The sequence below is a fragment of the Prinia subflava genome, chromosome 10 (assembly GCF_021018805.1).
Source record: "Prinia subflava isolate CZ2003 ecotype Zambia chromosome 10, Cam_Psub_1.2, whole genome shotgun sequence".
NCBI lineage: Eukaryota > Metazoa > Chordata > Aves > Passeriformes > Cisticolidae > Prinia > Prinia subflava.
This window is the reverse complement of record NC_086256.1, coordinates 11644556-11657406: the sequence shown is the minus strand read 5'-3', so window position 1 is coordinate 11657406 and position 12851 is coordinate 11644556. Positions and strand designations below refer to the sequence as shown.

Genomic DNA, 12851 nt, shown 5'->3' with positions numbered 1-12851 from the left:
TAAAAGTAAATTGTATGATAATGTTTATAGCACTTGGGAGGTCAGAGTCACATGTATTTAGATATTGGACAACTCATACCTGTACAAGGAAAAATGTATTTATTCCTTGTCGCTGTTGATTTAGAAAAAGCTGGAGCAATTGCTTTTGAAGTATCCACCAGAGGAGGTAGAGTCCCGACGGTGGCAGAAGATAGCAGATGAGCTGGGAAATAGAACAGCAAAGCAGGTAACATGTAAAACACTTGGAGAAGTAATCCCTTATCTTCACTTTTTTTTTTTTAGTATCAGTAAAGAAAATTCAGTGTATTTTCAGTAATCATTTTGTCTTAAAAATGTAACAGCAGGGCCTGCATTTCACCACTAGCAATGTGACTCTTACACTGGATCTCAAATACCAAATGTTAAATGTGCCCCAAAGCCCATGGCAAGGTTGCCAAACCTAATTGTTCATTAGATCTTGACAGCATGAATTTAATTCTGTACATCAAGTGTAGTGACACCAGCTGTGCTCAGAGTTACTCTGTGGTGCTGAATTTCCTGCACATCAGTACTGCAGAATGGGCAGACATGTAAATATCACAGACTGAAGAAAGACACAGATGAGGAGACATATTTCTGCATCTGACTTGCTGGAATTTTTCCCCTAAAATGACAGAATTTCTTCATTTTGACCAGAATTAAAAAATGTTGAAGTTCTGTGTTTCCAGTATTTTAATTTCTTTTATTTCATTTGTATGCTTTCAGATAAAAATATGATTAAGTATTTCAGTATATTGGATCACCTCATTTCTGCTCATAGCTATATTTCTCCACATCTCAAAAAATAGACATGCTTACTTATTTCATAAATGGAGACCTACTTTCTGTGTGCTAACTATGGATAACGTATCTGGCATTCTTAAAAATGAGTTTAGCTGCAGCAGGAAGCAAACTGCTGAAGGTCTTTCTACCACAATTTTTGCAAAATCTTCTGCATATGTTTAAAGAAGGGTAATTTTTTCCTCTGAAAGCTGTCAAAACATCTGGAAATAGTACAAATGCAGCACTGCAAGATAAGTACAAGTTAGAGTAGTTGTCACAAAGTAGAATCCAGAGGATTTCTTTTCCTGGTATTCTAAACCAATGTAGCAATCCTGACAAAATTTTGGAGTGAAGACCAATTACATTTCATTTGACATTGAGTTGTTGCATGTTGTTTTTTTCTAGGTTGCCAGTAGAGTGCAGAAATATTTTATTAAACTGACTAAAGCTGGTATTCCAGTTCCAGGAAGAACACCAAACTTATATTTATATTCCAAAAAGGTGAGACAATATTACAGAATCCTTTGTTTCTGTTTGCATTTGTGTGCAAGTTGAGTTGGAATCATTAATACGTTTAATAGGTTAATAAAGTTACTTAATGAAGTAATTTTTTTGTTTTGCCAGTAGCACTATGGAGTGAATTGGATGTTAATTGTGGTTTCACACTGACACCTCTTAGGGATGTGAAGTGTTCAGATTGCAGGATGAACTGGCAGGGTAGAATGATGTACTTGGGGTACTTCTTCCTCATTTGTAAGTTTACTATAACTGATCAGGAAGTGGTAATGAAAACCCTCTTGGAAGAAAGTAAGGATCTCTGTAATTCATATTGTACAGTAATCTTCTAATTAATAAAACCATAGAAAATGATATATACCTGAGCATGCTGAATTAGCTCAAGCATAGACTTAAGCCTGAAATGTCCATTAAAATGCAGTGTTTTTCTGATCTTGGAATGGCTGAGAAAAAAAATATGGTCTCAAAAAATCTTAATTTATAAAAGCAATGACTAAATTTCTGTGCAGATCTGTCACATATTTTGATTTAAATAATCTTTAAGATGATCTTGGGTACTAATGAGTTCCATAGACAGTGAAAGAAGACAGTCTGAGGTTTCATGGAGATTTTGTTTGTTGGGTTTGGGCTTCTTTTTCTTTCCTCGGTATTTACAAAATTTCTTCAAAACCCTTTACAGTGGCATTTTGTGGAGTAACATTAATGGTTTGCATCCAGGTGTCCATGATGCTTTCTGATAAATAACAGAATAAACTTTCCATTCATCCTACACAAAGGCAGACTTGCAGATTTCTTAGAAAGGTTGGAAACAAAAGTTGCTGTCCATGGGTTGATACAAAGCTCTGCCACCTTGTCTATTGGAAAAGTGCTTTCTGCCAAAAGAACCAAAAACCAGCTGGAAACAGTGATACCTTAAATGCTGTGGAGATTCATCTGTCAGGATTTCAAATTACTTACACAGCTGGGGCTAATTTTGTAGTATAATACTGTGTGGCTGATTTTGACAGGCGTTGAAAATTATAATTGTTTGAGTTCATTATGTCACTCTGTCACTTAAAATTGCCTTGGTCACATCTTTTGTTCTTTCCAGTTCTTTTAATTTTGTTTGGAAAGACCATCATTACAGAATGTGTGTAATGTTGTCAGGCAGCAGATCACTGTATTTGATAAACAGTGGGAGTACTTATAAATCAGTCAGTGTGGGACTTTTTAACTGTATTTTTTACTGATTTGAATAGTGGTCACACCGTGGACAAACCCAGTATAATCAAGAGTGAAACATATTTTCAATAAAATTCTTAACAATCTCATATTGCAAGAGTAATGGTCCCATCATACAGATTTTTCTTAGGCTTCTATCTAGAGTGTAACCAATATTTAGGTCAATTTTTGGAGTGATTCACATCCTTATTGCTGGGTCATAAGTAAGGTCGTTCTGCCCTGGTTTGTATGAAGCAGCATCCCTGTTATATTTGTATCCTGGGTAAGAAATAGAGCAGATGAAAAAGTGAAGCAAACAGTGTATGTGGAGAAATTGAGCTCTGAGCCTGCTAATAGAGCTGTCTGTTAGAGCAGGGATTGACAGCATGTCCCAGGTTAGTTACTCCCAGCTCTGCACTGGAGATAAAATGTGGCAGAAGGGGGATGCAAGGGCTGGTGGAAGCCTGGGTCGTGCCTGTCCTACTTTTGATAAAGAGTAACTGAAGCTGCAGTGTGTCTGCTTTATTGCCCCTAATAGAAGTATGAAAACTGGATGCTAATACTTAAAGCACATACCTATGGGAAAAGAAGAAACATAGATATATTTAATGTGAAGATTTGTGTCAAAAGGGATGGTTCACAGGAAAATACTTGCATTTCTCCACAGGGATTGTTCAGAATGCTTTTTAAAATGGTTACTAGAGAGGTTAGAAGCCTGTTCAGTTTTGAACATCTTGTTGAAGTTACCTTGTATATTTACTCATATGACATATGTCTCTTCTAACTAATGGTACAGGAGATTAAGCAGGATGTATCAGTTTCTTTTCCTGTATAACCATTACCTACTGCTGGTGAAAATAAAACTGGATCAGAGATTTAGAACTCTAGTATTCAGTTCTTCAATTATGGCTTATCATTTTCAATTTAATCCTTATATAATATCATTAGTGCATCTGCTTTTAAGCTTCATCTAGAGATATATTTCCCACAGGGAAAATGATCTTTAAGTGTCTGCTTTTAAGTAGTATTTTAATTCTACACCAAAGGAAGAGAATTCAAATGCTCAGTTCAATTTGTAGGTCACAGCACTGTTATGCATGGCAGTGCTGCTGCATAAGCATGGGCACAGTTTTCCTTTCCTGACTCCAGATCTAGTATTGAGTGCAGATCTGTTTTCTGTTAATAGAAAATGTAAATTACTATGTCAACTCAGGCTGAAATACCATCTATACATGGGTGTATTTAGAGAGGTTTGAGACCTCAAGGGAAACCATAAAAACACCAAAACACAGGTATCTGGTGATCATAAGGCAGAAAGTGGAAAAATGCAACACAATAGGTATAGTACATTCGTCTTAGAAGAAATTATTTTCCTTTTTGCACTGCAGTAGCTCTGCAGATCAGAGGTACCACCTTCTGCTTCTTACTACAGACTTCCATTAAGACCAAACAGAGCTAATCTCAATTCCTCCTGGTAATTCTGTCTGCATAGATGCATTCCATCTAAATCATTTGTGTCATCTGTGCCTTTACTTTTTAAACTGTGCACAACTGTAAGATAATGCTACATGCCTCTCTAGAGATTGAATCCCTCTTTGGAGATAAAGAGTTGGACTCTAATATTACAGGTTTGTAACTGATATAGGAATAAAAGCTCTTGCTAAAAAAGGAGATAGTACTAACTATTGCAAGTATTCCTTTTGCTTTAGCTGTATGAGCAGGTAGGCACTGTGTAAAACAATTCTTTTTTATGGTGCTTAGAGAAAACACTTTCCATGCTTGTGTTTTTGATTCACACTGTAGGGTTTTTTTAAGTCAAGGAATGTAAGTTCTGACATTAAATGTCAAAATGCTGGTCTGGAAAGTAGCTAAGTAAGGGGTTGAGTCGGTTTCATTCACCCCAAATTCTTCTTTTTGATGTTTAATATTCTCCCACTGGGGCATAAGTGATGGGGGCTGAGTGCCTGTAAGTGACCTCTTTTAAAACTGACATTCATTCTACACCTGCAGACAGCATTAAAGTTGGAAGTTTCTAGATGTGCAGTAATGGAGTAATTTATTTCATCTAATGTTTTTTAGGTTCCTTTTCCATGCAGTGGCAATGAAACCCTTTAGAGAGCAGTTCTTTCTAACTCTAGAAGCTTCTTTTTATTGCAATGAATTGCTTTATCTCTCCTGCACCAGGACAATAGGTCTAGACTTGGGCTTTTTTCTAAAGCACAGATAGAAGAAGTTGATAAATGTCAAGCATGAACCTTTTAGCTCTTGGACCTGTGCAAAATTACTTCCGTGCTTTGTCTCACACACCACTGAAAGTTTTTTTAATATTTTTGCTCTCTGGTCCTCAGTCTTCAGAACTGTAGCAGCCTTAACTTTCTGTTTCACTCTTGCTGTCAGCCTCACCTATGTAGGTGGTCGGGGGTTTGTGGTAAGGGCTCTTTCTTGCTGCATTTTTACCAAAGTGCTGCACTGCTTATTGGATTCCACCTATTATGGGGTTGAGCTCCAGCAGTGGGAGGCCATGATACAGAGATATAAGTAATTGGAAACATCATAGATTAATTAGTGCAAAAGAACAAATTCCAGGCAAAGTTTTATCAATGAGGATTATTTAAATAAGGAATGTTTTTAAAAATATACCATTTTTTCACTGTAGTCATCAAGTAGACGGCAACATCCTTTAAATAAACATCTTTTCAAACCTTCAACTTTCATGACATCTCATGAACCTCCAGTTTATATGGATGAAGATGATGACAGATGCAGTTTTCACAGCCATATGGATACTGCAGCAGAAGAGGAAGTATCGGTATGTCATTTAAATTAGAGAATGTCTTGCTTGCTGTCACTGTGACCTTGTTCAGTGTTTAGAGGATTAGGCATCTTCACCATTAGATACCATCAAGTAAGTATTAAATTGTAATAAGATTCATGAGCCATTCTGAATTATAAATACATCACTAATATAAGAGCCTCCAACAGCAACGAATTCAGAGCAAATCAGGAAGGAAGTCTGTAAGTCATAAACAGTTTTGTCCTGAAATATCTCTAAGAAGTTTTAGTTGCATATTTTTAGTAAGTGATCTGGCATAAGAGAGTTTGGAAAATCATGTAGATGATATAGTTGGGATTCTGGTTAAAGATGTGTTTTAGAAAGGTTACACAGAGCCCTAGTAAAATTCAAATGCTATTGGCATCATTGGTTTTTTTTATCTTCTACTGGCTGAATTAATTATGAATTTTGTAAAAGCCACTTCTAAGTGTGAACTAACAGAGTGATTTGTCAATCAACAAGCATATTTATGTATTCTTAGAGGCAAATTCTAGTAGACATCCTAACCCAGTGAATTGCTACATCATGGAGTGTGCTACTTTCCTAATTTATCACATGCAAGCTAATTCCTCATTTATACAGCAAGAATTCAGACATATCTTGTTCCTATTTCCATACAGAATTGTAGAGGGATTATATCCTACTGCTTGGGAGCTGGGCAAGTTTCACAGCTGGTGTGAATCGCTGTGGTTTTCCTGTGTTTCTTAGACTGAAGAACCTGACTAGTTAATTCTATTTTTTTGTGAGCTTAGTGACATCTTGTGTGTGAAAACCTTGTTGCATAACACAAGTATTGAGGCCACCCACTTTAAGTCCATTCATTTTCTTTACTGACCTTTTTTACCTGCACTGCATAGTCGTCCTTAGTGATTACATTTACTTATCTATTTCCCAGTCTTAAATCCCATCTTTACTCGTGTTCTGTGTTCTCTCTGTGATGGTCTTTCAGCTCATCTACAGACATTCCTGATAACTTTGCATATTCCAATAAGAATCTTAAAAGGTCTGGAAGGCAAAATGCGTATTAGAAGAGATGCAATGCAGCTGGTTTTGAGTTAACATGCTTTTGTTCTGTATTGTTTTTAAATACATCTTCTCTAATTGTTCTGAACAGTTTTCTGAAACATTTTGGTTTTGCCATGGTGCCCTAACTCATAATTAATGTGGGCACCATAAATAAACTGGGATTTATTTTTATAAAGACAGAATGCAGTTTCACATTTTTGTAGTGATAACAGTGGTCATGTGCCACACACACAGACTCTTTTTTTAATTTGGCATGATCTTTTCTTCCTTCACTAGAGTAACATTTCCAGATAGATGCAGTTCTGGCTTTCAGTAAGGTAGAAAGACACAGAGGAGCTCAGTTTCCAAAAAGATCCCCACAATCCATGCAAAATAATAGCAATTTGGAAGCAAAAAGAGATTGTAAACTGTATTCAAAATTAATATACAGGGTTCTGTTCCAGTGTTAAAAGTCAGAGCTCACAGTGACAGTTGCTGTCTTGGAGAAAAAAAATACTTTGTGTCATTTTGCAGAAGAAAAGCAGTGTAGCAGGAAAATTAGGTTTTCTTTGATGTCACAGTGGAATTACCACATGCTTTTCCTGTGTAAAGACAAAAAAATTGCCTGATTATTGCCAGTCATAACTATTCCTGAAAAATTATATTTTGGTATAAATGAGTCATTTTCAAGTGAAGACCCACCATTCCTAACAGAGTTCATTGACTTTTCAGTTACAAGTTCTTAATTTTATGAGTAGTCTAATTATTCTAGAACACATCTATTTACTATTCCAGAATGAATTGTCCACACAGGGGCTATTAAAGTGTAATTAATCAGTATACAGTTATTTTGTGATGGGCAGTTTTTCTTGGAAAGATTTTTGAGATTTGCATGGAAGGTAAATCCCTGTTTTATATTAAAGAGAATGTAGCTTATCACTACACAACTAAATTGTGTCATTTAACCATAACCTTTCTGATAGTTTGCAGTCTAGTCCTTTACATAGGTTCATAATTGCAATTAAATAATTGATAAGGCCTTTCAGAAATGTAGTAAAGCCTGTTTCCCTCACTTTCTTTAATAAATGTACTAAATAATACAGAATCTTCAATCTTCACAGATTCATAAAAAGAAATGGAAATTACACATTCAGGCTACATTAGAAGAATTTTAATCACTGTCTTCAAGTTTTAGTTGTTTTCCCTACCTGAAGGTTCCTGTCAGTGTAGGATTTGAAAACTGCTCTACATCAGTAAAGACCTGTCATCTTTGAGAACTGGTGACATCTACCAACTACAGCTGCTACAATAAAATCATTACCTTGAAATGAACATCTGAACTAGAATTAGAGATTCTGTCCTTTCATAACAGATCCTCAGCCTTTGTTGAAGGAAACTCTGAGAAAAAAACAGAACTCACATGTCTTTGAAAAAGAGAGAACCATTTGTAGTACCTCTCTGGCAAAGATGTCTGCACTGGCCCATGGGGAGACAAAGTGCTTCATAATTTATGAAAAAATAACAGTCTGTTTTCATAAGCTGTTAAGAGACAATAAAGGGATAAAGGGAGTTGGATAACTCTGAAAGCTCTGCTCCTTCAGTCATGGCATGGTGTTTCTCATTGCATTTTATTCTTCCCAATAAAGGTAAGAAGTTAATACTGGGTATGTGTATTATGATTTTAAAAATACTTTTCCAGTATGTTAGACTGTATTGCTATCATTATTAATTATACATAGTGATTTATGGAACAAATACATGTCTTACTAATTACTGTATTCCTACAGTAAGAATATTTTTCTGTGGTTTTTTACCTTGAACAGGATGAAGAGAGTATTCCAGTAACATATCGAGAGTTACCCGAATACAAAGAACTGTTAGAGTTTAAAAAATTGAAGAAACAGAAACTCCAGCAGATGCATGCAGAAAGTGGGTTTGTGCAGCACGTGGGATTTAAGGTGAGTGCATGAGATTTTCCTCTGTTGCTCAGTGGAATGTAGAAGTTTTCCAAGAGAATGTGGTTTGAATTTCCTGTAAAGGTTTTGTTTAATATAACAAGTTTGCTTCCTTAGTTCTTGTTCACTGAGTCTCTTTTCCCTCATTTTCTTTAAGAAAAACAGCCCACATAATTCACTCTGGTAGCTCAGCTTTCCCTGAATGCTGATGTTATATGGACATTAATAAACATTCTGCCTTTTTCTCACATTATGGAAATACAGCTTGTATGAGAGCCTTGTTAAATCATGACAGAATTCCATTTCACACTACACTCTGTTTTGACAGTGATTCATTAATGATAATTTTCTGATTATGAATTTGGAGTAATTTTGCCTCCACCTGAGCCAAAGAAGGGACAGAGATTTTGGATGAGAGTAATAGATTAATAATTTTTTGTTTTATAGCAACTTCACACACATCAGGCGATAACTGATAGAAGTTGAAGCAAGGACATTAAAAAATGTTTATGTAAAATTAAGAAAATAAACATTAATTAAATTGATACGTTGTCCCAGTAACAACCATTAATAGGCAACATGAAAGAAAAGCCCTTCTCAAAATCTCATTTTCTGGTTTGCAAGGGATTTTGTGTCTAACTGGTTGCTATAACTGTTGGAATAGGGTTTTTAATGTTACGGAGATAGATTTATTTTCTAATACCCTTTTACATAAGAATGCCAGGATAGTTCAAGGTTCAATTCAAGTTGACTGTAAAATTAAGACAGCCTCATCAGTTGATACTGACAGATTTAAGTTATTAGACCACCAAGGTGCTTCTTATTTTTGTTGGTTTTAGTTGGCATCATATGTTCAATATTTCATTTTGTGGGGATTTTTTAAATTAGCATTTTCTTCCCCCCAGAATTTGAAACTTTATTCAAGCAAACCAGATTTTAACAAACTGCTTTTTCTACATAAAATTATTCTGAGAAGTAAAATGGCATTGCATGGTGTCAAGCATTTGAAGTTTGAAAGTTTCTTTGCATTTGATGCATTATAGTAAGCTGTGAAATCAGGTGATCATGGGCTGTTTTCCCTCAGGAAATTCACTCTGGGCTGGACAGACCTCACCTAATAAGCAGCCATTGAGAAGAGTTTTGGTTCTGCACAGCCTTTGGCCTCATTTACTACACATTATTCAACCTGTGCTTTGAATATTGAATTATTGAATCCCTTGTGGACTTTTTATGGCTTTCAGTGCTAGAATATCCGAGCAATTTGCAAATACTTCTTTTCTTCATTACGAAATTAAAGGCAGAGTATTATTTCTGTTTCACAGGGCAGAGGGGAGCTGGAGCACAAAAATTCAGGTCAAGGCTTTCCACTGTCTTGGTTCTCAAATTCAGATAACTGGAGCCCATTTTTCAGTTCTGGCATTATTCTGAACTTGATATTTTCAAAGAACAGCTCTTGGTCCAGTGGTCCCTCCTCCTTCCCAGCCCTCACACTCCCAAAGCCAGCTGTGGATGGGGGTGCAGCTGTGGCAGAGCTGTGTGTGAGGGGTTGGGAGCCCGGAGTGCCCCGGGGGTGGCAGGAGCAGCTGCTGTGCCCGGGGGTTTCTTTTGCTGAGACAGAGCTGCAGGTCCTGATAGATGGGGAGAGGATGAGCTGTGGGAACACAGGCTTGTTTCCCACGTTCTGTTTTCATTTTCAGTCCTGTCTGCAGCACTCTTCATAGTTCAGAGTTTTGAAAAGTTCTCCTTGCCTGCAAGTCCCATTTTATTGGTTTGGGTTTTTTGATCAAATATTTTTGCATTTCTGCCCCTCTTCTACACCACTATGAATTTTTCATCTAGTCTTTCATGTTTTTTAGGGTTTTTTCGCTTCATGCCACACTCTTGCACTTGGGATTAGTTCTTCTCTTCTTACTCAGTTTTAGTTCAGACCTCCATTTTCCTTCTCTGAATGTGTTATTCCCCTTCCTTCCCAGCCACCTGGCTTTCAGTTCCAGCCCACTGGTGATGTGTTACTGCATTTCCTGAGCTGGAAAGAGCATCAGGGTGCCCTGTTGATCCACAGCCCCCAGCAAGCTCTGGTGGTCTGCTCTTACTGCCCCTTCTGCCCTGCCAAGGCTGACATTCCATGGCCTGTGCTGTGTCCCAGCAGTGCCTGGAGCCTCCTGAGGATAAGCAGTGCCTGCAGGCAGGGCTGGGCTGCTTTTCTCAGCAGGGTCATGCCAGGGGGGAGCATTAGGGGAGTGGGAAGCAAGGCAAAACTTGCTGGATCCTCAGGGCTCTGGAGGCCTCTCGTAGAGAATGAGGCTCCTTTATCCACGGATGCATTGTGCTCCATGGTGAGGAGAATTTGGCTGTGGGGGCTGGCAGAGCACAGGGGCACACTGAGGTTTCCTGGGGTGAGCTGGTGGGCACTGTCAGCCATGGAGGTGCCTCCAGTGCTGTTTGCTCAGGGCTCTCCCATCTGCTCCACAGTGTGATAACTGCGGGATTGAACCTATCCAGGGGGTTCGGTGGCACTGCCAGGACTGCCCTCAAGAGATGTCCTTGGATTTCTGTGATTCGTGTTCAGACTGGTGAGCAGCCCGTGCTTCTACTTGTGATTTGTCATGAGACTGAATCTCTCTACTGCATAATTGCTATGTAGGGTGGAAATCTTTCTCCAGCACTGGACACATGTCCTGTGTTGAGTAAAGTGGAGGATAATTTAGCATCTCTTTGTGGGAGATATATTTTGTAAGCAGATTCTGGATGTATAGTTTTATTTTTTTTAATACAGTGGACAGATAGGTTTGGTACAGTTAAATGGAAGGGGGAATTAGACTTTATGAATGAACTGCTATCCAGTTTGGTATGAATCTGTTCGTATGATCACTGTTTCTGAAAGTTAAAGATAAGGAAAATATTTGACTTTTAAACTGTTATCTTTTTTCTTTCCCTTGCAGTCTGCATGAAACAGAGATTCATAAGGAAGATCACCAGTTAGAACCTATTTACAGAGCAGAGACATTTTTAGACAGAGACTACTGCATGTCCCAGGGCACCAGTTACAATTATCTTGACCCAAACTACTTTCCAGCAAACAGATGACATGGGAAGCAGGTCTACCATCTTGGGTTTACTATCCTCTTTGAAAAATAACAATGGCACCATTGTTAATTCTGTGCACATTTTGGAAAGACTCTGCTTTCCCTGAAATGTCACTCACAGCATGACAGCTTCCTGGGTGTACTTGTCAAACTACAGCTTTGAGCTGTCATGGTTCTAGATCACTGAACAGCAGCTGAACATTCCTAGTGTGCAGAAGGTTTCACTGGGAGTCTTTTCTTTCACCACGTTAGTGGCTTTTAGGTGGTGAATCTAAACAAAAGAAACACAAAAGGGTGAGCCAGAAATGAGAGCACACATTAAAGATAGAGTAAATTCCAAAGGCTTTGAAGAACTTGGTTATAATAAGATCCAGAGGAGATGAAGTATTTATATAAAAACAGTTTAGTAGCTTGCAGTTTTGTTGTGAAATAGTTTTCAGCACAGTAACTGACTTCTTTAGGCAAGGTTTTAACCAATGACAGTGTTTGCTTCTAGGCTGTACTCTAAAAATACTCACTGTCTCGGCGGTGGTTGGCTACGGGCCTTTATTAAATCGGAGCTGCTTAATCATGTTGACCTTCAATTTTTTTAATTTTTTTTAAAACCACAACGAACTCTATTTACCAACAGTGAAGCACTACAGGGGGCAACTGTGGCATTGCTTCCTTAACCAGCTCATGGTGTGTGAATGTTATAAAATTGTCACTCAGATATATTTTTTAAATGTAATGTTATATAAGATGATCATGTGATGTGTACAAAATATGGTGAAAAGTGCCAGTGCTAGTAACTGTGTAAAGTCTCTAATACTCAACATTTACTCCTTTAAAATAAAATACACAGCCTTCTGCCTCTGTATTTGGAGTTGTTAGTGCAACTCATCAAAGAAAACTGCCTAATATAAAATCATATATATGGTAATAATTTTTCCTCTTTTGTAGTCTGCACAAGATCCATGAAAGATTGTATTTTTATTACTATTTAAACAGTGATTAAATTTAGCCTGAGCAGTGAGCAAGGGTTCACATGCATTCTTTTATACTGCTGGATTTTGTTGTGCATCATTTAAAACATTTTGTATGTTTCTTCTTATCTGTGTATACAGTATGTTCTTAAATAATGTTCAATTGTCAGGAGAACTGTGAGAAATAAACTATGTGGATACAGTCTGTTTATATATAGAATGCTTGCTGTGACTTCCTTTCTGTGTAGTTCTGCCTCTCTCATGGAGTTGGGAAGCATTTCCAGGACGTTGGGACGGGCCCGGCTCCGCCCGCCCGGCCCGGCAGGATCCGCGTTCCTCTCTCCTCCCCCTGCCACAGACTCACAGAAAATCCACACCTCGATCCCGTGTATACCATGGTTGGAGAAGCTTTGTAATTATTGTGACATATTTTACTTAATATATTTTTTATTGAAATGTATAGCTTGTGATTCAGAACCACTTGATTATT

At 37.6% G+C, this 12851-nt stretch overlaps 1 protein-coding gene across 3 annotated transcripts in view; it reads left to right on the top strand.

The window, feature by feature from the left end:
• Positions 1 to 12581, top strand: part of ZZZ3 (zinc finger ZZ-type containing 3) — a 57115-nt gene extending 44534 nt beyond the window's left edge. For all 3 annotated transcript variants that reach the window (XM_063407314.1, XM_063407312.1, XM_063407313.1), the window contains exons 8-13: positions 125 to 226; positions 1207 to 1302; positions 5174 to 5326; positions 8179 to 8313; positions 10783 to 10883; positions 11253 to 12581. In XM_063407314.1, coding sequence (XP_063263384.1) covers positions 125 to 226; positions 1207 to 1302; positions 5174 to 5326; positions 8179 to 8313; positions 10783 to 10883; positions 11253 to 11397 — 732 coding nt within the window. In that variant the 3' untranslated portion in view covers positions 11398 to 12581. The remainder of the gene's footprint in view (positions 1 to 124; positions 227 to 1206; positions 1303 to 5173; positions 5327 to 8178; positions 8314 to 10782; positions 10884 to 11252) is intronic.
• The last annotated feature ends 270 nt before the right edge of the window (positions 12582 to 12851 follow it).